The sequence below is a fragment of the Neltuma alba genome, unplaced genomic scaffold (genome assembly GCF_004799145.2).
Source record: "Neltuma alba isolate B1F8T4 unplaced genomic scaffold, ASM479914v2 tig00011299_pilon, whole genome shotgun sequence".
Taxonomy (NCBI): Eukaryota; Viridiplantae; Streptophyta; class Magnoliopsida; order Fabales; family Fabaceae; genus Neltuma; species Neltuma alba.
Window position 1 is genome coordinate 41549 of NW_021636008.1, and position 26166 is coordinate 67714.

The window sequence follows — 26166 nt, forward strand, 5'->3', positions numbered from 1 at the left end:
CTTTGCTACTGATTGAAGGTGTTCGTCATAGGTTCAGTAATTTGGTCCTTGGTTTACTACGTTAGGATCCCCCCCCCCCCCAAACAAAAAAGCCAGCTTTCATTAAGATCAAGTAATTGGCCATTACTTTGTGAATTCATTTATTGTGTTAATGAGAAAATTTCTGCTTCCTAGGTGCAGGGCCTTTGAAGGAATGGGTTCCATTAGAAAGTGAAGGAGAGAAGCCACCCAGAATACGCGTTGCCCGTCCTCTAGCTGGTACAAGTTATGAAGGAACGAGGAAGAGACGTAGAGCAGCTACTAGAGATAATGCTTGGTCTGTTGGGGATAGAGTTGATGTATGGATACAAGAAAGGTACAGCCATCTGAAATTAGTCTTGGTAGTCATTTGTAATTGACATTTGATGGATTATGGTTACAAGACAGCCTGTTGAAATGCATAAACAATTGGTTATGAGATAGAAGCTGATGGTAATAGTGTGTTGGGGGAGGTCTTATTCGTATGAATGCTACAAAATCTTTCCAAGGTTCCGCTTATTTGACACTTGTTAATTAATTGGGTGCAATGAAAGTGATATATATTCAACAAAGGAATGATTTTTTATAGGATGATTTTTTTTTTTTAAGAATAATTGTTTCCGGATATATGTGTGTGTGTGTGTGTGTGTGTGTGTGTGTATCTGAATCTTCTGTTTCATTCATAGGATCACAAGATTTTTTAATACTCGAGAAGGGAATAATTTTTCATCATTATTTGTCATGATAACGCCTAGAACTTGCATATTTTAAACTGCACTTAAACTCACGTTGGAGAAGTGCCCCTTGAGAGATCTATCATCCAGAGATGTAACTCATCCTGATTTTACCTTTAATTTTGTCTAACCTTCAAATCTTGTTAAGCTAGGCTAAGTCCACGTTGATATCACCTATTTGGTTTCACAATCTTTTTGTCTTGTTGCAATCTCTTGTTATAGTTCTTGTAATGCTTTAACCCTCTCATTAAGTTGTGCATATTTTCTTGGTATTATGATCTCACATTTGGCACATTTTATTATCAGCTGGCAGGAAGGAATTGTAAAGGATAACAAGAAAGATGAAATAACTGTTGACTTTCCTGGTATAGAAATGATTTGATTGAACACTAGTGTTTCATGTTCTTAGCAATTATACTGTGCTTGAAAATTAATAATCCAATTGATTCTCTGCAGCTCGTGGAGAAACAGCAGTTGTCAGATCTTGGCAAGTTAGATCATCCCTTATTTGGAAGGATGGGAAATGGATTGAATATTCCAGCTTAGGAGCAAATGTTAATTCTTCCCATGAGGTATTTTTCTTACATCTTCCAATGGGGAATTGATCAATATTTAATGATTAATGCTTGCCTGTTCTGAGCTTAAGATTTTGCATGCAGGGCGATACACCACGTGAAAAACGAGCCAAGTTGGGTAGTCCTATGGTAGAGGCAAAAGGGAAGGATAAGATGTTAAAGAACATTGAGGATGTGGATCTGACAAACCCTAATGAATTGCGATTGCTTGATTTGACAGAAAAAGAGAAAGTGTTTAACATTGGTAAGAACAGCAAGAATGATGTTAAAACTGATACACAAAGAATGCCAAGAACTGGTCTTCAGAAAGAAGGATCAAGAGTGATCTTTGGTGTTCCTAAACCTGGGAAGAAGAGGAAATTTATGGAAGTTAGCAAACATTATGTTGCAGATAGGAGTGATAAGGTTAATGATGGAAATGATTCAGTTAAACTTGCAAATTTCTTGATGCCTCAAGGTCCATCATTTCGAGGATGGAAAAATAATGCCAAGAATGATACAAAGGAGAAACGAGGAGCCAATTCCAAGTCCAAATCCGTTAAGTCTGGAAAGCCTGGTGTTCTGGGTAAACCAATCCTGTCAAAAGACAATCCTTCAGCAGATGCCTTTCCTCTCCCCAATGATTCGACAGATCATACACAAAAGACCAAAGACTCTGCAAGCCATTATAAGAATGCATCTGAGAGTGAAAACCGTGTGGAGATGGCATCCTACTCTGCAAATGATGGAGCAGCTGAGGGACCAATCTTGTATCCTCCGTTGGCAGCCTCATCTGATGCTCCTTCCTCTAGCAGGACAACCACATCAAGAGCAAGTAAAGGAAAACTTGCCCCTGCTGGTGGAAAGTTGGGTAAGATAGAGGAGGAAAAACTAACAGCTGAAACTGCTGAACCTCGTAGATCCAATCGCAGGATCCAACCAACATCAAGAGTAAGTATTTCATGTGTTTTGTTCTAGTGCTGAAATTAGATTTTGCCACGTTGCATTTAACAAATTGGCTTTCATGTTTTGTCATTCTTGGAAGTGTGAAAGTGAGCCATCTTTTAACTTTGCACTGCTAAAAAATAATTTTCTGTATTTAATATATTTTTGTCGTCATCTTTGCCTGTTGTGACCGGCTTTGGGGTGGCAGCTATTGGAAGGGTTACAGAGTTCTTTAATCATCTCAAAGATTCCTTCTGTTTCGCACGAGAAGAGTCACAAAAACCAGAATCGTAATGCTTCTAGGGGTGAGGATCCTTACGCGAGAATCTCAATTTTTGGTGATGGGCACTGCTTTTGAAGCTTGTTGAATCCGCTTTATATCATAACTGACCAACTCACTGAACAGGGAATAATCAAGGCTGAAGGATGCTGCTGCAAACCTGCGATGGCGCAGCTCAGTATTCCCACAATTATATGAAGACCGAGATACACCCAAGCCCAGCATAGATGTGTATATTTATAATAGGGAACCTAGGAATGCAGATTCTTGCCATTTCGGCTTTAGTCAGACTAGTGGATAGTGAACTAGGTGTTCATATCGATTTTTAGTTTTGTTTACAAATGTCATTTGATCTACCTAGGTCCAAGTCCAAGGCACTTGTAGGCTGTATATGGAATTTCTCCATGTAGGCTGGTTTGTAGATGTTTGTTGTTGATCAAATTACAACGTGATGCTCCACCTCTCTCTCCTTGGATATCGTCTTGTTTCCTCCCGTCGGTTTAATACCCTGCTTTGCTGTGCTTAGGTTTTCTAACACTGTTTTGTTTCGAGTCCTCATGGATCTGGTACATCTGGTGAGTGATTCACATGAGACGTTAATACGTGAGGACGGACATCATGCAAGATTTATGCTCCTGGGGTTCTTACTAATTTGTGGGGATCAAAAAACTAAATCACTTTAAATATTGATATTTATCTTCTTTTTTAAAATTAAGTTAAACTTATAGATTGATAAATAATCTGATGATATACATATGGTATCTAAAGGAGATTATGTAACATGTTATAATCAAATTATTATTTAGCTTTTTCAATTGATTGATTGGGTTTTATACATTATTAATCACGTAGGGAGTATTTTGCGGGCCTCACCCTCATTCTCAGGATTTGTTCCTTTCCACGGGTTACATCACTAAAGGGCCAATTTCTCATCTAACAGGAAGGAACTGATCTGCCTTAGCATGAAGCAGTTCTTTTGTTGACATGACCCATCAGATATACGTTATTCATCTGATTGGTGCCCTTCGTATTTATTTGAAGGATGATGAAAGAGATGGACACGGCGTATTGAGCTCGCATGCTCGATCGAGATCTTTTGGTGAAATTGTTTCTGCGGATCAAAAAATAGAGAATGCTTCTAAACCAAAGACTATTTTAACAGTTTGCTGCTCAATTTTTGATCAACATATGGTTTCTTTTTTCCCATCGAAATCACTCCCATCATTAGTCATGTACATGAAAAAATGAAAATATTTTCTTCTAAAATTAACAGTATAAATATAATAATATTTCAAAGAATAGTCGAAGATATAAAAGTGAGATAAAGACATAAATAATAGAAAAAACCTCCAATCTCCAAACCTGCACCAGTGGAAAAGTGCATTATGGGGTTCAACAATAATGGTAGAAAGGCTTCAACCAAGCGTCTATCAGATAAACACGAGGACTTTTATGACGTTGTTCAAAAAGTATGGGGAAAACTTTTCGCATATAGTTATGCTCAATTTGCAGATCAATGACGATCTTGAATCTGTGGAGAGATAAAATAAATAGGCCAGAAGAAAATGGGAGGAAAATCTTTTTTTTTTTTTTGGTTGCCAGACACGTTAACCTGTTACAGAGAGAACGTACAGATCTACAAGAATATCTATTAACACTTGCAGCCATTAACGTACTTCATCATATACATAGATATATAAATTAAGCCATCTACCAACTTACTGGATTCTGTCTGCATGCCTTTTGATTGATTGCTCTGACAAAAGTTGAATTAGCACTGACTTGATATCTGCCTTGTGGAACTTGAAAAAGGTGCTCTCATCGACAATTCACGCCGTCAACAAGTAGATTGGCCGGTTTTATTTCTCCCAATGATCCTCACTTGGTCATAAGTTACTTCCTTGTCACCCGCTTACTGTTTTCCTGCTACCTTTTTGCAGCTGAAAACTCTCGAATCTTTCTCCCTCCATTCATTGTGGATTCCGAGTTCGTTGTAACGTTGGTAGCAACATTTTTATATCCATCTTTGCTTGCTTCATCTACAAGTGGTTTTTCACAGATGCAGGAATTGGGATATTCGTGAAATTCTCCTCGTCCAGGCCTCACCTCGTCCGGCTCTCCCATAAATCCTCTTTGAGATATCTTGACCTTTCTGGCAAAGGTATCCCAATCCATCTTATCTCTTGCCATAAACAGCGCACTAAGCTTCTTTGCATTTGGTCTAATGGTTCTTTTGTGACCCAGATACCTCCTGTAATATGCATAATGAAATTTAGCAGGGATGTTAGGGTACTCTTCAAGTTCAAGCCCTTCTCTAATCCAAAAATAGAATATGGAAAAACGGGATATAATAAAAGTTAGGTAATTTATAACCACATGTAGACAAACTACATATGTCTATAACTTTCTGTCTATAAATGAACAATCAATGGCGAACATGCTTCACTCAATGATGAAGTGATAAGGGCATAAAGCTGAACACAAATGCTTCATTAAATTTTGCGTAGAGCCTTATATTATAGACCAACAGACAGAATCTTATAAATAAGGCCAAAGGGATTACTTTTTTATTTAACAAAGCACACTTCACTGAAAGGAACATGGAGTGACATCAATGGAAAAACATGACAATGAGAATCTTTTATTTAAAAAAATTATTTGGACTATCATCGAGTGCTGACCACAAAGGAAAACAAAATTGAGTGAGATTAACACTTCAGTATCTAAATCCAGCATAGACATTAAATAGTAATGCTATAGTTGCTTCTTGGATTATGTGATATTCTTGTCATTTTAAAAAATTGAGATTCAGCTCTACAGATCGTTTGGCCATTTTTATTGAAGCAATGATGTCTAAAGGTCAGAATAACTCTCCAGCAGAATGATGGAATTGCTGATTAAGGAGGCTTAGACCCATAAGAAAAGGAAAAACTTCAACAAGTCCCATTCGGGTGGCTCAATTATCGAAGGAACTCTTCAATTTATGTTCTATCACAGTGTGAATTTCAAGAGGCACTGAATACTTGGTAGTACTCCTTAATCAAGGATTTACTTTTCAACATTGTACCAGCCAAGAGAGAGAGCTAACATCTTAAACAGTTGTAAAACAATCAATAGAGGACCCCTGCTAATTGAAGAGTGATCTGAGCCCAGATCACTATTTATCCCAATTTATATCCTAAAATCTTTATGACCAAACGACAATAACTTGTCTGAGCACTTTCTAAAAAATTAAATGAAGTTACAAGAAATTTCAGAATTGATTTCTTGGTCATGTTTGACGTATTGCCGTCTTTCTCCTTTCCACTAGACCGAAGGCAAATAAGGACATGTAAATATCAATCCTAAATCTAGGCAAAATTACACAGTCCATTCCTCCCTCACATTTTGCGCACAAGTATAACTCAGTCAATAATGTAACACAGTAGCCATATTTCAAAAAAGAACAATCACAATATGACTATAGCCATTCTATAATAAGAAGGAACTTAACCATTATGATTGGCATGCTCTGTGTGTGTGTGAAACGGGAAGCAAATTTCTCACCCCAAGTAGGAAAATACAACAAAGGCTGGCATAATGTTCGAAAAGGTAACACCCCACAACAGCATGAGATTACAGTAAATTTACTTCTTACCTTCGACCAGCAAGTATCTTGGCCATGTTACCATTATTGTTTGTGACAAACACGTCACTATCATCACAAACAATGTAGTCAATGGCAGCAAGACGGGAAGAGAATGGAAGGAAAGGCTTCAGGTCCTCATTAGCAAGCATCTCCTTAGTATACATGTTAGGGAAAAGTTCTCTAAGAGGGCGCATAGTCTCATCCCCACCATATATTTCTCCTGACGCAACATAGAGGTACGTATCATTTGCAAAGCCAAGTGCCCGCAGCATCAAACCAACTTCATGAGGAGTAAGTGGGCATTTTCCTCGCTTGCGCTCTCCATCAGGGCTCAAGTCCTGCAAATTCATACAAGGAAAATTGCCCATTCGTCTTATATCAGCACACAAGTAACAAGGTTGCATTAAGGTAAAAACAAAGTGTAATCAAAGCATATTTAAAAAGGTAGGCTTGCAACACATGCAACAAAAATGACATCATCCTGCTGTTAAGATAAATGAGAAAAAACAGCATTAGAAATGACAGGATTGCAGTCTTACAGGCAATGTTGTCCACCTTTTTCTGATTTCACCCAGTTCACGTCTCTCTTTTTCTCCCCCACCGAAATAACAACCTGAAAATGCTAGCATATCTGGTTCAAACCTGCAACAAATTAATTGTAAATTATGAGAATCCAACATTTTAGGTAATGACAGTTTCCATGCTTCCCAAGCCCCCTTCTGACAAAAGATGCATAAGTAAAGAAGCTGCTGAGAGCAGAAGAGGGAGCAACAATAACAAGATTAGTTGAAAGACTTTCAAGATAAAAGTCCATTGTGTAGTGTGCTTGGGAAAGAGAAAGCACAAGGAAAGAGAGCTTGGGTTAAGATCTATGAAACTTAGATTGCTTACATGAGCAACATGCACCATTCTACTTTAGATGGAATTTAAATTTTAAACTTCATCCATCAGGTTCTTTAAACAAACCTTAGATGAACTGCAATAAATCGGCTTGTCATCTTTCGCATCCTCATTACCAGTCTCTGACCAAGTTCTTGTATGGGTTTTGTGAACCTTAGGGCATGATAATTAACACGACAGCGGAGTTTTTGTAACTCATCATCAAGGTTATTTGCAAGTCTATAATCAAATTTCGTCAATTGCACAACCTGCAAAACATCCCCATTGTTCGTTACTGAGTGCAAAAGCTTCATAATGACAAACATATATGAAATTCAAAGCAAAATAATTCAGGAAAACAGGAGTCCATCCCCATATCGATAGCAGCCTTACCCGTCTCCTTAAGAGGATTGGCAACACTTGATCAAGATAATATTCCGGCTCTGATTTCCTCGGGACACGCATTGTATATGGTGGCTTTTCCATTGACCGCATGATCTTATCAGGAACTCTTTTGACAATAGGAACATCTTTTGCAAGATAAGAAATGAACCAAGAAATGTCGAAAATGTTGATGAAGTCACTGCATTCAAATAAAAGTCTCGAGTAAAAAAACACTAAACTTTTCTTACCAACTCTAACCTAAATAACAAAAGGTTGATAAAATCGGCTATGTACCTGTCATCTTTCCAGTAAGATTGATGATCCAGCTCAGGTACAACTAGAGTAGCATTAAGAATTCGTGCAACAACTACAGCATCCGTTATCTGAACATGATGGTCATTTCCTCATAAGAAAGTCTTTAATGACAGAGTTAAAATCATTAAAAAGTATTTATTAAAGGTGTGAATGATAATTAAACGAGTGACCAGAAGTTCGTTGGCAGCACTCTCTAGAGGGATGGTTTGTAGGATATCATAAAACTTATGTCCTACTTACCCCAGTTCTTTGCTGGTTCAGTCCTCCACTAGCTGCAATAAGCAAGTAGCCATTTGAAGATCGCTCATGCACAGCAGCTACATTATCCAGTAACCAAAATAATAGAGCATGATAAAAGGAGTCATTTGTTTAGAAGTAACACAAACGATAATTATTAGAAATTACATAATACAGCATACATACTCCAACCAGATAACATCAGCGCATCTTGCTCAACTAGAAACAGACGTGATAAACATGCAATGAGATTTTCAAAGTACTTTAACATTACAAAACACCCCCCCCCAAAAAAAAAAAAAAAAACTTCCTTTTCTTGTTTCAACGATTCCATTGGTTTTGACCACCTCCTAGCCAAACTTGCAAAGATGTCCAGCAAGACAATTGTTGCAGTTTAGCCCCATGCAGAAAACAAATTTGACAACGGACAGAATGGGATAAAAGTACAAACTACATGGCAACATGGAGACTCACTATGCTCAGCAGAATTTTCTAAGAAACGTCATTTGTGCCTAAATCTTATTATATCATCAGTCATCACATTGAGTAGGTTGATAAAAGTATCACCTTAACGTACTTTGGGTCATAAATAAATTGAAAAATCAAATTAAAAAGTTAGGAGCAGCCAAATAACGCTATAAAATGGCATTGGCGCCAGATAGTGACTTCAATTTTGGTCCAGACAAACACTGACCAAACACTGAATGGCAATTCGTGCAAGGAAATGCATCCCCGTCGCTATGGTCACTTGGAAGATATGGAATAAGGAACAGAAAGAGGTGGTAAATTAACTTACGAGCAAAATGACGTCCTCTTTCACTGCACCCATAGTAGTATCTAGAATATTGTGATTTCCAAATATCAACTGGCGCACGGTACTCCCCATGCTACAAAGATTCACATCAATTTACTTTTAATTAATATGGATGTCGATGAAGATATGCAAACAAAATCACAACCATAATCTCTGTTGGGTGGCTGATAATATATATCAGAAACCACATTGGTACTAAAATCAAGACAATAATGCAGGTAACAAGTTTCCAATTTGAAACGCCTCAAACCCAACATTACCCATTCAATTGCGTAATGCGGACGCACGCGCTGGAATTCACGCATACGCAGACAAACAATGATTACCTGTCTGTAGTAGAAAGTGCGCTGAACCAATCGTTGAGAGTACCATTCAAGATCAGAGGCCATATGACCTGTTAAAAGCGAAATCAAGCCCAACGCGAATAGCATGAAGCCGCACACCACCGACCAAGAGGTCGGCTTCCTCTGCTGCAATGACGTCGGCGCCGTCGTCATCGATCTCCAGCACACATGCTTATTGATATTCGGGTGCTGTAACAGAGCCAGGTTCGTCGATAACAAGCTAAACCTCCAGGCCTTGGACACGCCCATTTGGGGTCAAAACGACAACCCCCAAATCGCCATCACACCTTTCACTTCCAGAAGCCCATTTGTTTCGGAGCTGCGACAAAACTGAGACACTGCAAGCAGTGGAGAAGAAGCCCGGGAGAGAGAAAGAAGAGAATACGTAAACGCAAGCAATGTGAATGTGAAAGGTTGGGAACAAAGGCTGCAACGTTCCAGATTTCGTGGGGAACCCTAATTTAGGGTTTTTGTGAGCGATAGATTAATCACTGTAGAGTGTGAAGTCCTTGGAGTTAGCGACCATGGATGCGGATGCTTTCCAGAGAGAGAAAACTGAGCAACAGAGAGAAACATAAGAATGCCTTTTATACCGTTGTTTCAATATGTTCAAAGCGGTATAATCAAACTGCTGAGGTCTGTGTGGGAAAGAAAGAGAATTAAGGAAATAATATATTAGTAAACAGCAAGCTATCTGACATTCATCAGATAATTTCGCGATCTTGACATTAAATAGTCAATGATCAAGGATTTTCTCGCGGGTAAAAGGCGAGAAAGTTAAAGAGAAAGAAAACGAAAAACAGAATTACGCAAATGCAAGAACAAGACGGGAAAGGTAGATGCTTTCCTTTCACCTGGTTAAAAGAAACCATCGGCAACTAACGAAGTTGACACCGTTAAAAAATATCGGAACTTGTCAAGGTTAAAATTGGAATAGCAAAAATTAGTTTCCATTATTTTATAAAAGATTGTTGTCCTAAATGCACTAAGATGTCGGGTGCGTAAAATGGAGCTTAAAAAAAAAAATTTCCACACTAAAATTTTTTTTTGTTCTTGTTTGAAAAATAGACAAATAACATGTATATTTATTTTAGACAATAATAAAATCTGTTTCTTTTTATAATTTATACTGTCCAACAAGAAGGAAACAGTCAAAGCTCCCCACAATCATGATAGGTTTAATTATATATATAAAAAAAACTTCATGGTCAAATATAAGTAACAAAAAATTAGACATGTCTATTAAAAAACAATTTAGCATCTAAAAAATATTTTATATACTTCTAATAAAGATAAGGGGTTTTGACAACAACAAAAAAAAAACATAAAAATAAGCTGCTGATTGGATGATCAACAAGTATTGATCCTAGTGAAAAAGATTTTGATATACTCCTCCGGTCCTTAATATAAGACCCATTTAACTAATTTGATTAGATTAAGGAAGTTAGGTAAGTTAGTTAATTATAAGAAATGTGAGACATTTTTCCTGAAAACACCATAATCATCTTTCTTAATACTCACTCTTCCTCTTTCTACTTGATTATGGTTGAAGGAGTATTCATAGGGATAATTTAGAGAAAATTGATAAATATGAAAAATAGGTCTTATATTTAAGACCAAAACCAACTCTACAATTGAGTCCTATATTAAGGACCGGAGGAGTATGAGATTTTGAGTTTAAATCTTTATGAATATAGAAAATACTTTTAAAAAAGTTAATTCCAATTAAACTCGAGACACTACTCGAATGTGAGTCAACTTATATTTAATAGCAAAGTATTCTCCTAATTTTTATACTCCTCCGGTCCTTAATATATGACCCAATTTTTGAGTTAACTTTGGTCCTAAATATAAGACCCATTTCTCATATTTATCAATTTTCTCTAAATTACCCCTATGAATGCTCCCTCAACTATAATCAAGTAGAAGAGGGAGAAGGGTATTAAGAAAGATGATTATGGTGTTTTAGGAAAAATGTGTCACTTTTCTTATAATTAACTAATTTACATGGGTCTTACATTAAGGAGCGGAGGAGTACTACATAAATATATACCACTAGTATTTATTGACACAAGAAGTGGCTTTGACTGGGCTTTAAGTAAGTGCTGCCTGTATTAAGACCAGTGGTTAATGTACTCATGACATCAAAGTTCAAACAAGTAGAGCCAGGTAAGCTTGTTGGCATTAATCCAGTCCAAATTTCTCAAAGGCAGAACTATATTAACAGCTCGAGATTATAAGTTAGGTTGAATTTGCGATTTTTTATTTAAAAAATAGTTTTCATACCACTAAATTATAAATTCATTAACAACCCAACTCAAATCTTACGAGTACAACTTAGCTTTTCAATAATAGTTATATTTGTATATTGCATCTATGTGTATACACATTTATATATTCCAGCCAATCTACAATGTAATTCACTTTTAGAAGAATGATTTTATTCAAAATATAAGTCACTTGAAAAGTAATTAATACTCATTTGTTAATTTTGTCCCTGCAGTTAATGTTTAAGTATAACTCTTTGTATTTTTATCTCTCATTCATAACCTCATTTAATATGGACAAAAATGGGAAAATAATTTTAATTTCAAACATATTTAATGAATTAACTATCATTTTGTAATATTAATGAATTGATTAAAATGATTTATATTACAAATAAAAAAAGAACATGGAGTCCTTTTCATCATTCAACCACTTGCGTCAATTCTCAACATCCAAAATGAATAACTTTATGAAGACTAATTGAATTTCTTTCATGAGGACTTGTTAACTTCATAGTGAGTGAAAGAGAGGAAGAAATTTGTAGGGCTCACAGGCTAAGATGCCTGTGGCGTAGGGCCAGTGCCATATTAAAGCTCGCTGACTTTCACGCCCTCACCACTCACCAGCTCACAAACTTATATGCACAGCCAAAAAGGGGCAATAGGAGTACTCCTATAAGAACAAAGTTAATATAATTTTAAATTTTTATTAACCTTATGTTAAAATTTAACAAATTTTTAATTTTATTTATATTTAATATATATTATATTTTGTGAGAACAAATATAATATAATGTAATAATAAATAATAAATAAAATTGTATATTTATTTGAGAACTTTATCTCTCTACCTTAGAAGTAGGGTCAAAGTAATATCTCTAAATAAACGGTTTTGTCAAAAACATTTTATGGTAAATATATAGATGTAGCTTAATAGTTAAATGTTGTTGGCCAAAAAAACTAAAATTAATGCTGATCACTAAATTGCAACTTGGTGGGTGTATTTTAAGCAAAACATCTTTTTTATTGTCTATATTTTCAAGTAAATTCTCTTTATCATGCGTGCATTAGTTGAAAATATTTTATGATATCAAACGAAGGACTGAGCGTATTGCTTCTTTTCTTTCTTTTGTTTCTTTCTAAGAGGTTGCTTACCATAGTAATTAAGTGGGGAATTATTCATAAAAATCCAATTAAAAAACTATTTATTTCTAAGCATCTCAAATGCTGTATACTGGAACAAACATTTGTAAATTTTTCATACTGAGTGTTGAATTTTGGATTTGATCCTTCGAAATAAATACTTCTTTCAAGCTTGTATATAAAGCATTTCTAGCATTATCATCGAAACCAAAAAAGACTCATCATTTCTGTCTAAAAATTAAATAAGTTTTAAATTTTATTCTTATTTAAATACATATTACCTTAGAAAATGAACCAAAATTAATTATGGGTGTTATAAAAAAATGTGTAATAAATATTTCATATGATATCTTTGCAAAAACAAAAAAATATTTTTTTTTTCATATATCTTATAAAAGAGAATGAAGAGAGTGGTTTCTAAATTTGGTGTGTAAAGAAATTTCCCCGTAAAAGAAGCAGAAATTGAATGATGAAGGATGGGAAATGATGCTTTTCTTGTGTGGAAACGCCAAAGGAACCTTCAAGTGTAAAGTGCTTTGATAGCATCTTTTCTTCAAGGGGTCCCAAGAACACTTCTTCGTCTATGGCCCCATGCCCTAAACACCCTCTCTTCTTTTACCTTTTTTTCCAACTTTGTGTTGCTTTATTTCTCTCCAACCCTATTAAATTAAATTAATGTGTAGGGTTAATAAATTTTTGTTATCTTTTAAGTTTGTGCTTATTTTGGTTTTGGTCTCTCAAATTTTAAACCATAAATTTTGGTCTCTAAAAAATAAAACGGTCTGAGTTTTTATTGAATTATATGAATCAATATTATAAATGAAAAATAAGTTGAGGAACCAAAACCTCAATGAGGACAAATTTAATAGACCAAAGTTTGAATTAATCCCAATGTTTAAATGAAAAATTTGTCAACAATTCATTTTTTTTTCACTCTTACGCCTCTCATGTTTTTTTTTTTGGACACTTTTGAGTTATAGAACCCGTAATCTTCTTTATAAAACAGAGGGTTGAGGCGTTATTGAACTAAGAGATATTTAGCCGTTGTCTTACTTTATATTCCTTCAAATATTATATATAAAGCACAAAAAAAAATGAACTACATAGAAAAGAATTAATTAAAGTTGATTAAAAATAATAAAAAAATATGTACAAAATGTTTTATTTTTTAAAATACTCTTATTTATCGAGAGTGAAATAGTGAATAAAATAATTAACTTAGTCATGTAATATGTCATTAATGGGGGACAAAAATGAATAAAAATACTTTTTATGTCTCTTGTTATAATATTCAAATTAAACAACCGAGTTACGTGATTTAAGAAAAAGATTAAAATTAATTAAAAATAACAGATGCATAGGAAATGTAATTTTGATTTTGGGTTTTGTCCCTTTTTATTAAAAAGTGAAGACAATAAATAATTAAAAGCCAAATAAATACGACTCCATCATTATCATTCCGGTTGCGATGGTCCTGGATGGATACGGTCATTTAATTAAGAGCCTAATTTATTATATTGGCGACTAATTAATTATGTTTAACCCACCGCGCCGACTCATTTGCAATGAATCTAGAAGCGGCGCTAGCATTCCCCTATTCTTTCAACTTGGTAGACACATAATTAATTATCCCAAATTCATTAAGTCAATATTAATTAATGCTTTTAAATTGATCTCCCAGCCTTTTATATACGTCTGGAGAAGTTTCATGACTCAAAAGTTACTCCTTCCGTCTAAAATTATAATACAGATGTAAAAAATGTACTAATGTTTAAAAAAATAATAAGGAAATTTTGAGTTTTTAGGAGTACTTAATGAATTTTTTTCCAAAAAAAAAACATTTCTTATAGATTATTAGAAATCAATTAAGAAGCTGCCATTGTGTTACTAGTGATGAAAATACTACCTCCGGTTCTAATTATGAGAACCAGTTGACTAATTTGAGAAAATTAAAGAAGTAAATTGAGTTAGTTATTTGTCCTAAATAGGTGTTGTCTTTTCTAAAATATCTTTGCTAATCAAGTGTATTGATTAGAATTATAATTATTAGAAGGACTATCTTGAAAAAAATTAAGTAAATACGAGAGACAAAGTGGATTAGGGTTTTATATTTAAGACCAAAATAAAAGTCAAATAAGATCTTATATGAAGAACCGGAGGTAGTATATTATTAAAGATATCATTTTTTTTTAATGAAATGATCAAATTCTGCCGTCTCATTCTTTTTGAAAATAAACATTTGGGTTGCATCAGTAGAGGGGAAAGTATCAATCCCTCGTCAGTCCTCAGTCCTCACTTCGCTTTCTGCGCACAAAAGCCAACTAACTGACGTCGAAGTCTCGCCACGGACATCCGCGCATGCACATGCACCTGGATGGTTCTTTTTTTTTTTTTTGGGTCAAAACTGGATGGTTCTTATTTAAGAGGAGGATCACATTTAAATCTAAAAAAAAATCGATTTAATTACAGTTGAATTCTCAATAAAAGGGAAAATAACAGGCAAAAACCTGAAAATTATGAAATTTCAAATCGACGCACTTAAATTCAATAATTCCCATGAGGTGTGAGATCCCAAAATGGAATTTTCAATGCATCAACTGGCATTCATCTTCACACGTTAGTTCATCCCTAGCGCGCACAACTTTCACTTAGAATGTGCCTAAATTAGTGGTAGTAAAACTGATTTTTATTCTATCTCATTTTTGCAAATGTGAGTTAGATTAAAAGTCAATTAGTATAATGTGATTTATGTTTGAATTAGTATTTATAAAAAGTTAGTTTGAAAAGTTGAATCTAATTTGAATTGATAATGAAAAAGTAAGTTTATATATAAAATGACTGAAAATGGCATGATTTTTTTATACAAGATTCAGTGAACTAATTTATAAAGTTTAAGAATATACATGAGTATTTTAGAGAAATCATGTAACATATATTTTAGCTTTTTTAATGTATTCAAAGTAGTCTATGAGGGATTTATATTAAGCAGCGAAGGTAATATATCATATTAGTACTCCACGTGTATAAAATTTGTAGAGTGTGGTATTGCATGTGTATAAAAATTTATCAAGTCCTTCTTAACAGTTAACTTTTCAATGAAGACATTTTTTCTGATTTTTATTACTTAAATTTTTTCTCCTTTAAATACTTTTCTACATATCAAATTATTGGGTTTGTTGGAGTAATTTTATCTTTTTCTAGTGCCATTTTTCTCTCTCTCTCCGCATTGTTATCGTAAAAGCTACTCAAATTAACTTCTGCGTTAGAGTGACTTTTGTTACATTTCTTTTATTACCTTATTATATAATAATTAGAACTTTTTAGAATTGATATACAAGCCTTAAGTATGGAAAGTTATTAATTTGAAAATTTCAATTCAGTTTACTATTCACTGTTCACAACATTTTGGACCGATTTTGGAACAACTTGTGTGTAATTTGAAAGTCAATCCTGCTAAGAACAATTTTAATTACAGCTTATGAGGGGTTTTATCAGGAACTAAGAACAAGACACATTTCATCATACCAAGTCCTTAATTTTAAAATTACCATAAAGGAACTCCTTTACTCCATAGGTTCTTTTCTCAAAACTCGTTTACTTCATTGTTTGAGGAGGCATGCTTATTTTACTTGAAACCACCTCTTTTGAGTGCCATAGATAGCTTATTAGTCCACTGTCTTCAAACCTAGCTCTGAACCATGTCATTAGGCACCCAACAAAATGAACAATGGTTTCATTAATTGATTCTGAATATCCGTAGACAAGTAAGTCTGTAAACCTATTATTTATACTTGGAGTGTTTAAGTTGTCATGTCCTGGATCCAGTCAATTCGAGACGGGACAAAAAAATTTCAAGATAGGACAACTACTGAACGAGACAAAATAATAACCAGGACAGGACAAGACATGGTCGTCTTGTCCTAGGGTATTTGTGTTTCCCCCCCTTTAAATTCCTTTGTGGTTTTCTTAACTTTAGACTTAAATGGTATGGATTGGAATAGTTGTGTTATGGATTTAAATGTTATGGATTGACAAAATTGTGTTTTGACTATTTTGAACTCTTTGATTGTGTAATAATGGACTTATGGTTGTCTTGGTTATGTTTAAGAGTATTGTTGGGCTCATGGACTCAGTGTTATGTTTAAAGAATATATGTGTGTATGTTGGCTGGCTAAAGGAGCTTTTAGATGGAATATTAAATTTCTCTGGTCATTATATTGTTATTTTTTAAAGTGATGTTAATGGTTGAACATGAGATTAGTGTTTGTGTTTTGCCCCAATGATTTTCACTTTTTCAGGTTTTTTTAGTATTTTTTATATGCAAAATCCTCATTTATTTGCTTATAATTAGGCTTTTTGAAATCTGCATAGTTATTAATTTTTTTTAACTTGTTTACCTTTCAGAAGCTCAATAAAAACACAAATGTTAACTCAAAAAGTGTAGCTTTTTTTTTTGAAAAAAAAAATAGAGATACGGGACGTCTCATCTTGTCCAGGCACAGGACGAAAACCTCATTCTGTTCCTATTCACTGGGACGAGTTTATCTCAGTCCCGTCCTATTCCGTGAACACCCTTAATTTATACACTACAATTAATGGGTCTGAAAGTTAACTGCACAAATTTATTTAATACATATTATTTCTTATAGATGACCTGCGCATATGCTTATGCCCCATATTCCATGTTTATTAGGGATTTCTCTTTTCATCTTGTCCCATTTAGTTTCCCATGAATTAATCACAATCCAATATAACTCCCTATGAACATTAAAGTCATAACCGACTATTAATACTGTATCAAGCTCTAACCTATATTTTGTCATTCCTGATTTTTTTTATCATTTAGTAAAATCAGAAAAAAATAATTTTAGAAAAATAAAAAGAATATAAATTTTAAGATTTTAATACTTACGTTTTTTAATCTTAAAGCTGTAGGAGTTAGCATCGACGGAAGCTGCTATCAGCTGTCTTATCACGTTTCATTAGCTTGATTTCATTGCCATAGCCATCAATCTTTGTTTTGAATTCCAACTTTCTTTTGTGGGCACCTGAGGTATCCCACCATAAGGTTATTTCTCTTTTATTGTGATTCTATATTCTTTTATGAACTTAAAAACCATTTTTGTACCTTCATTCCTATTTTAACACGGTTAATCTCTAATTTTTAGGTTATAATCTATAACATATTTAGGAGTCAGTTCAATTAATTTTTTAGTTCTTATTTTTATCAATCCCTCAATTATTCTCATACAAATAAAACAGAATCAAGAACTTACATAAAAAAACACAAATATCAGCAAAAAAAAAATTGTTCAACTTAAAAAAAACACAAATATCAGCAAAAAAAAAATTGTGCAACTTAAAAACGTTGTGATAAGCACTTAATTCCTCATTTATATCATTTATAATCATAATAGCTAGACATATAACAACTTAATTTTAGATGATTAACAACTAAATTTTACATAATGACAATTTAACCCCCAAAAAAAAATATATATAAAGCGCCATAGTCATAACTCATTAACAAGCCATCTTTCAGAATTGATAATTTCTACCTTGACAATGACAGGTAAATTTCATATATTAGCAATTGCTTGATGAAAATCAATAACTTCATAATTCTCAATTTACAAGTATTGAAAATTGTCAGTGTCAACTGCTCCACTAAAAATAACAACTTATTATAAAGATAATAATTTCTGTTAAAAAATTATAATATTTATATAGTAATTACTAATAAAAAATATTATTAAATATTTTTAACCTTCTAGGTCTGTGACTCTGTGTGTATATTGGGCTACTGACAAATCTAACTATACATGATGCCAAAAGCATTCTTTGATTTTACTACGATCAAATAACACCTTTAAAATGATAACAAACCATATATAAAATTAATCATCAGAAATGGAGCTCTAGAAATTTTTTGGCAAAATCAGATTATGGTAGATTAACTCTAAAAAAAGTAGCCATATATCTTTTTTTTTACGACCTTGTTATATATTATTACTACTACAGATACAATAATTGATATGCTAATGAACACGGCACCTTAATCTTGATTTCAAGTAAAATTAAAAATTTTCACATATTTAATCATATAAAAGGAGAATTCCAATTAAATTCAATTAAAATAACTATATCCAAATTGAGACCTATACTTTTAACAAATTCCTAGTTAGGAATTATAAAACTTATAATAGCTATGAATTATTAATTTAACTACTAACTGTTATTAGATGTCAAAATTAGCGAATGCTCATGTATGTTAATGAAAGAATTTAGATACACAATGAATTAAACGTGAATATTTCTAATAATATTCAATATGAAGCAGCCACTTTTTTGCTTGAAAACTTCTTTTGGTCATGACTCATGCTTGAAAGAAGCAAAGTAAGACGAAAATTTGGGTTTTGATGATGCTGCACTGAATTGGGCCATCTTACCTTTCTATGGAAATAGATTTTCTTTGGCCCAAAGAAAGATAAAATATGGGGAAAGCATTTTTTGCAGCCAAAAAAAAAAAGAGGAAGAAGAAGAGAAAATCACTGAACAGAATATGAGAAAATTGCATAAAGGCCCCACCAAAGAGAAATAAATACAACAAAAATCCTTTAAAATTATCAAATTAATTTGAAGTACCAAGAGACTCATTGTAAGAGATTCCATTTATTCAATTATTAAATTGCCATTTTATTTTTTTAAGTATGTATTGACAACTGAAAAAATAGTCATTAACAATTGAAAATGTAATAATTAACAACCATCATGACAAGTAATAACAATGCATACATCACATTAAAGTCCCACTCAAGAGAAATAAATAAAAAAAAATCTCTTGAAATAATCAATCATCAAATTAATCTGAATCCCAAGAAAGCTCACTGTAAAAGATTCCATTTGTTCAAACATGAAACCTAAACTTGGGATTCTTTTTTTTTTTTTTAATGAGGAAGTATCTGTTAAACCACTTGAACAAATTGGTACAATAGTATCTAATTTTATCATCTTAACACTTACATAAAAATTAACAAAAATAGAGCTTCCTCATTTCACTCTATACCAAATATTGATACCGATGCCATATCTATACATTAGGAACCACATTCTATGGCCCTCACAAAGACTTCGTCATCAGAGCTAGAAAAAATGGTTAGCTCCAACAAAACTAGCTGACAAGCTTAGTGGTTTTGGATTGGAAATTTTCAACTCATTTCGAGCCTAATTGATATGGCTCGCTTAGCCCCTTTTTATTTACTTCTTATTCGAACAATATGACTAGAATGTAAGGTATAAAACCTTTTGTTTCATACTTAACGTCTGTTTTTTTTTTTTAAAACCAATCTATCCTTTTCATACAATTTAAACAATTATGTAAAATATTTGCAAAAATTTGAAGTTAACTTCATCATGAAAACATCTGGGATCTAATTAAAAGTTTCAATTCAAGATATGATAAAAAATAAAAAGTATATTTGAAAATTGAAAAAAGGGTTGGCTAGCTAATGGAGGTTGAGCTATAAAAGTTCAATCCATTTGGAGGTAGGCAGATTCAACTGCCCTACGAACTTGCAGGATGTAAAAGATTAATTAGCTCATTTTTAGGTAATTGGTTTGTTTTTTCTAGCTCTATTTATCTTTGAATTGTGAAACACGGATAAATTTTTTTTTTGGATGATTTAATATTAGGATTTACAAAATAGTTACATTTAAAGTTTCATGGAGAAACTTGGATAATACGACTATTATATTGCTAAGATGTATAATTCTTGAAGGCTTTAGAGTTTGTAGGGACAATTGAATCCAAAAGTTTGTGATTGCCAGTTACTCTATGGAGGTAGTTAAATTAATATTCAGATATAACGTGGCTCATAATTAGACAACTTCTAGCAAAGAACTAGAATGTCCCTTTTAACCACATTTATCACAAGATAAATAATTAATTGTTCAGTTGGTTTGCTAATTAAACACGTTCCATTGATGTTAACTCTATACCGTTACAGTTTTTATTATCAGTCTAACATAGTTTCACATACAAAAAAATGCATTAAAGTGATAAAATTGTCTAAATTTATCTTTATCAAAGTTTCTCTCTCTGCATTTACAAATCGTTCTCGTCGGCATTCTCTCTTCTTTTCCCCTCTTTTCAGTAAAAACAAAAAAAAAAAGGATAAAATTAAAAAATAATCATTAAATACTTTACAAATGACTTATGCTTATGACCAAAAAATTTTCTTACAAGCAACTTATAATAAGGATTGGAGTAGTATTAACTTAGATCCTTTTTTCAGAACACACCCATAGATAGATGCTGATAAATAAAATACTACTTCCGGTCCTAATTATAAGAGCCAATTGACTAATTTGAGGAAATTAAGGAAGTAAGTTGAGTTGGTTATTTGTCCTAAATAGGTGTTGTCTTTCCTAAAATATCCTTACTAATCAGGTGTATTAACTAGAACTATAATTATTAGAAGAACTATCTTGAAAAAAATGAGTAAATATGAGAGACAAAGTGGATTGGGGTCTTATATTTAGGACCAAAATAAAAGTCAAATAGGGTCTTATATTAAGGACCGGAGGTAGTACTTAGCATACTCTATTATCTACAAACTCTTTATATGATTTTCCATAGTCTTTCATCAAGGGGGGTCCTTAATTTCCCTCTGCACACAACAACATCGCAAGCAGTTTCCTATTCTTGTAAGAAACATCGAAATTGTTCTATTTCATTAATAAAAAGTCCATTTATCACCAAAAGAAAAATAATAGGTGCATTTTCATTAAGCAAGGCATGATCTATTATTTTGCGATGTCCTTTTCAAAGTTTATCAATGAGATAATTTATTCTTTGTTTGAGGTCTTGGCCGGGGAGCATATATAAAAAATATAAACCCTTGATTTTTATGATTATTGTTGTTGTTGTTACAGCGTTCATTAAATACTGATTTATTTATTTATAGTCAAATTCTTTTTATTAACCGAGGCTATATTTCTTTTAGCTATACATACATGCTGATATCATCCTTATTTAGCTAAAACACGTCTCTATTTTTCAATACAGAAATCCTAAAAAGTCCATGAAAACCTAAACAAGTTAGCAACTTTTCAACTGTCTTGTCATTTATGTTCACAAAATTCCATATAGTCATTCATAAATGTTGTAAAAATAATTTTAATATATTACCTTAATTTATTTTTTTAAAAAATAAATAAGATTAAATAAAAATATATCAATTTTTCAATAAAAGGTATTTGAATATAACCATTTAAAATTGAACTTATTTATAACGTAACTTTTTATTCAATTGGCCTCCGTTTCGAGTCGTTACAGGAGAATCTTGTTTTTTTATTTAAGAAAATTATACCGAGTTGGAAAAAGTAAATAATAATTATGTATATTTTACAATAAAAAATTCAAAAAAGTTGTGGAATTTTTTACTTTTATATAATGCGAAGGCCATTTGTTAGTATTTTTGGTCAAAAAGGGCCAACTTGTTAGTTTCATTATGTATGGCATGGTTCTGAAATTCTCCAATTAGGATATACAGAACCAATTATTGGAATAAATAAAAAAAATCTGTGTAAAGTAGAAAGTTAATAATAAAGTCTTCGTTTATATTTATATTAATTTGACGGATAGGTAAGAGCTTGGTCAAAAGTTACCACTGGAGTCAATTTGTTGATCAGAAAACCGAAGAACAAGCCCACCAATATTAATCGCTTCTTCTTCGTTCTCTCCTCTTATTATTATGCACTTTTATTTATTTTTATGTTTCTGGTTTTTCGTACGTCACACAAAAGCATTAATATTATCATTGATATATTAATATATGATTGCAATTTTTTTCCCAAAAAAAAAAATCAAATCAAAAGTGAGATAAAGAGAGGGCCCCTTGATTAGAGATGACAATGAGAGCTTTGTATATATTATTCATAGAAAGACGACCCTAAACTTTAATGGCGTATTGAAAGCGAAGACCTTGAATTGACCTTATCATCCCTCCACGTTTTAGAAATAATTGAGAAGGGAAAGCAAATTACTAAATCATGTCTTATTAATCTTCTAGCGAATTTATAGCCGTCCTCCAAGTTAACCTACCACTAAATTCAAAACCCCATTCAACAAAAAATATACGTAACCAATTATTTCAATTATATATATGTCAATGATAAGAAATATATATAAAATCTAAGGTGCAGTGATTAATTCTCACATACTGCTATAAATTAAACATAAATTCAATCAGTCTAGAAGATATACGCATGGAAGTTATTTGCTTATAATTTTTTCAATAACAGAAATCTGTCATATATATATAGCTAATGCATATGTATGTCCGGTTCATGTTGTTATGCTCCTTCTTATTTTTTATATAAAAGCTAAACAATTAATTTAAAAATATTAAAAAATTAGTTAAGTTAATTATTTATAAAAAAATTGTATTGATTCTTTAAAGTGTCCTCTTTAATTATCATTTGCATTGGAATTATATCTCTTGATTAGAATCTCCTTATTATGTGGGATAATGTTCAGAGAAAAATTAAAATTATAAATAACCCTTTTATATTTAGGGTATGAGGGAATATAATTAAGGAGAATTGCAATGAAATTCTAATAAAAAAATAATTATTAAAAAACCCCAATAACAATTTAAACAGCTTGTAATTACAAATTTTAGAGTAAGAAATGATAATTTCTAGAACTTGTTTTGTAATTATTTTTTTTTAGACCTTATTATAATTATTTTTTAAAATTTTTTTATTGCAATACTGTTATATAACAAGTTAATACAGTTGAAAGTTGATCGTTGATCACCACCAAAATTTGGTCAACCAACGGAGTTTTCAACACCTAAACTCGAACGATCATATGGAGTTCGACGACGTACGTTGAAACTTCGAAGGCCCAATAATAATATTATTATTATTCCCTTTTTCTGGGCAGCTTCCGTTTAGGAAATCCCAGTCATCTTCGAACAATATACCAACCACATCCACAAATCCGTTACGTTTGGGAACCTAAAAAAAATTTAAATCATCGAACGTATACGATGATGCAAACAGACCCAGTGGTTGACCCACCCGTAGCTCCACTTCAATAAAACCCCATCTTCTTCCTCGTTAATCTCATCCTAACTTCTTTGTTCTTCGATGTCAACAAGTTTCGTTCAATAACCTTAATTATTTAATAAATTCATATGTATATGTATATATATTATAGTTGACGTCGTCATGATATATATATATATATATATATGATAATCTACCTTGTGGTGCTCCGATTTTATATATGAGATTTTAATAAGTTTGGAGGCTCCGAAATAGAGAGAGCTCTGCGTTTTCGTTATTGATCAGCGCCCAAATCCCGACACAACTACTGATTGGAAGGCGGTTATGTTTCCGTTTTTCCGTTATGATTGTCTCTGGTTCATCTTCTTCTTCTTCCTCCTCTTCTTTTCCCGCCCTTGTTTTCCCGCCAGAATGACGCCCGAAATGGTGACTGTAACGACCAATCATACCCACAACGACGCCACGTGGCGGGACTTCTCGAGATTCCTCCACGCCGAGAGAGGAAGCCAGGTCAGCGGCATGTCGGAGCTGAAGAAGTACTTTAATCACTTCGGATACCTCTCTAAAACGACGCCATTTAACTTCACGGATGAGTTCGACTCCGAATTCGAGTCCGCCGTCACGCTTTACCAGAAGAAACTCGGATTATCCGTCTCCGGAAAGCTCGACTCCGACACGATCTCCACAATCATGGCGCCGAGATGCGGCGTCAGCGACTCCTCCTCGCGTACCCTACACTCCACTCGTCACTTCGCTTACTTCGACGGCAAGCCAAGATGGGTTCGCGACTCTCCGATGAATCTCACCTATGCTTTCTCCCCAGACGCCATGATCACCCGTTTAAGCATGCCGGAAATCCGAACGGCGTTCGAGAACGCGTTCTCACGGTGGGCCTCAGTGATTCCGGTGAACTTTCTGGAGACTTCAGAATTAGAAGCGGCGGATATCCGGATCGGGTTTTACTTCGGGGACCACGGTGACGGAGAGCCGTTCGACGGAGTGTTAGGGGTATTAGGCCATGCGTTTTCACCACAGAACGGGAGATTCCATCTGGACGCAGCTGAAACATGGGCCGTTGATTTCGATCAAGAAGGGTCAAGAGTGGCGGTTGACTTGGAGTCAGTGGCTACGCACGAGATAGGTCACGTGCTGGGGCTGGCCCACACGAGTGATAAAGAAGCAGTGATGTACCCGAGCTTGAGTCCGAGAACGAGAAAGAGAGAGTTGAAGATGGATGACGTGTTGGGAATTCAAGCGTTGTATGGGTCAAACCCAAACTTCACGTTTAGTTCTTTGTTGGAATCGGAAAATTCTTCCAACTTCGCTGTTCGTATTGACGGTGATTTGGCTCAGTGGCCCCTGCTTCTGGCTTTGGCATTGTTCATGTTATTTTCATGGACTTGAAAAATTCTTTTGTATTTTTGTTGAGGTCGATATACAGGTAGGCATGTGTATTTTTCATTCTTTGGTTGATATTTGTAAAGCTGAAGTGAATTAGAACAATGATTCACGCACAATGGAAGGATATAGAAATTAAGAAGGTTGAGTTACGCTAAGGGATTGTTGTTGTTATTCAAATGTTAAGAGAGAAATAGAGAGATAATGATGTTAAGGAAGAATATCTCTAACCTAATGTAATGGAAGATGATGTCAGAAACCATTAATATTTAACGTAAGAGTTAAATAACTAATTTAGAATAATTAGAAAATTAATTAATTTGGTTTTCAATCATGTATTATAGAATTACTTCTTGACGGAAATATTTACAATCAATAAGAATATTTATAAGAAAAATTATAAATTGGGAAGATGATGTTAAAGCCAAGGTTACTCTGTGTACAATAGAATTACTTCTTGGTGGGACTTTTATAGTCAATGCGAGTATTCAAAAGAAAAATTATAAATTCAAGAGACAAATTGTATTAAGATTTTATACTTATAACTAAATTCAACTCCAACTAGTTATTATATTAAAAACAGAAGGTAGTACTTGCTTTTTAATCAACCTGTTAAACAAACTTACTACTTTAGAAAATAATTAATGTGTTGAGATTAAGAATGATTAAATTAGTTATCAACAAAATATCAGTATTAGTTTTTCTAAAATATCTTTTTAATAATTTGTATTGAATATACGTAATAAATAGATGATTTGGCAAAAAAAAATATAAATTATACTTAGAATTAAAGTAAATTTTTTAATTAACCTGAGAAAGTCATTTTGAGCAAATAAACGATAAGCTATAAATTAAAACCAAATAGACAATAGGCCTTTCAAGAGTATGCGTGGGATAGTGATATAACTGATAACTATAGCAGCAGTGATGAGCTAGTTAACCAAATCACTTAAATTGTGAAGTCAGTTCCCATTTATGTTTGATTAGTTAGTTTAATTTTAATTTATGGCCTGCGAAATCTTTCCTTTGTTTGGGGGACAATAAAAATATTTGCTTGAAAAACAAAAATAAGAGTCCTTTTTGGAATTGGATTTGGTCAATTAGCGTGTTTGTCCTCACAACGTTGTTTGTTTCTGTAGAAGACTGAAAT

At 33.2% G+C, this 26166-nt stretch overlaps 3 protein-coding genes across 11 annotated transcripts in view; 2 read left to right on the forward strand and 1 right to left on the reverse strand.

The window, feature by feature from the left end:
• The window catches only part of LOC114711564 (uncharacterized), a 12562-nt gene extending 9538 nt beyond the window's left edge, over window positions 1-3024 (forward strand). For 7 of the 9 annotated variants that reach the window (XM_028895970.1, XM_028895969.1, XM_028895971.1 and 4 more), the window contains 6 exons: window positions 175-355; window positions 1059-1117; window positions 1209-1324; window positions 1412-2257; window positions 2460-2556; window positions 2658-3024. In XM_028895970.1, the coding sequence (XP_028751803.1) occupies window positions 175-355; window positions 1059-1117; window positions 1209-1324; window positions 1412-2257; window positions 2460-2556; window positions 2658-2674 (1316 nt within the window). In that variant the 3' untranslated portion in view covers window positions 2675-3024. The remainder of the gene's footprint in view (window positions 1-174; window positions 356-1058; window positions 1118-1208; window positions 1325-1411; window positions 2258-2459; window positions 2557-2657) is intronic. The other 2 variants (XM_028895972.1, XM_028895977.1) reach the window with 1 other exon arrangement.
• Window positions 3025-3961: 937 nt separating this feature from the next.
• LOC114711566 (O-fucosyltransferase 29) lies at window positions 3962-9706 on the reverse strand. The gene is made up of 9 exons (XM_028895978.1): window positions 9115-9706; window positions 8771-8861; window positions 7978-8054; window positions 7717-7805; window positions 7432-7621; window positions 7126-7307; window positions 6699-6801; window positions 6169-6497; window positions 3962-4782 (listed from the first exon to the last, which is right to left on the reverse strand). Exons 1-9 carry the CDS (start codon window positions 9379-9381, stop codon window positions 4458-4460), a joined length of 1653 nt encoding a protein of 550 aa, XP_028751811.1. The 5' UTR covers window positions 9382-9706; the 3' UTR covers window positions 3962-4457.
• Window positions 9707-23680: 13974 nt separating this feature from the next.
• On the forward strand, window positions 23681-25174 carry LOC114711567 (metalloendoproteinase 1-MMP-like). The gene has a single exon (XM_028895979.1). The coding sequence runs from the start codon at window positions 23943-23945 to the stop codon at window positions 25020-25022; it is 1080 nt and encodes a 359-aa protein (XP_028751812.1). The 5' UTR covers window positions 23681-23942; the 3' UTR covers window positions 25023-25174.
• The last annotated feature ends 992 nt before the right edge of the window (window positions 25175-26166 follow it).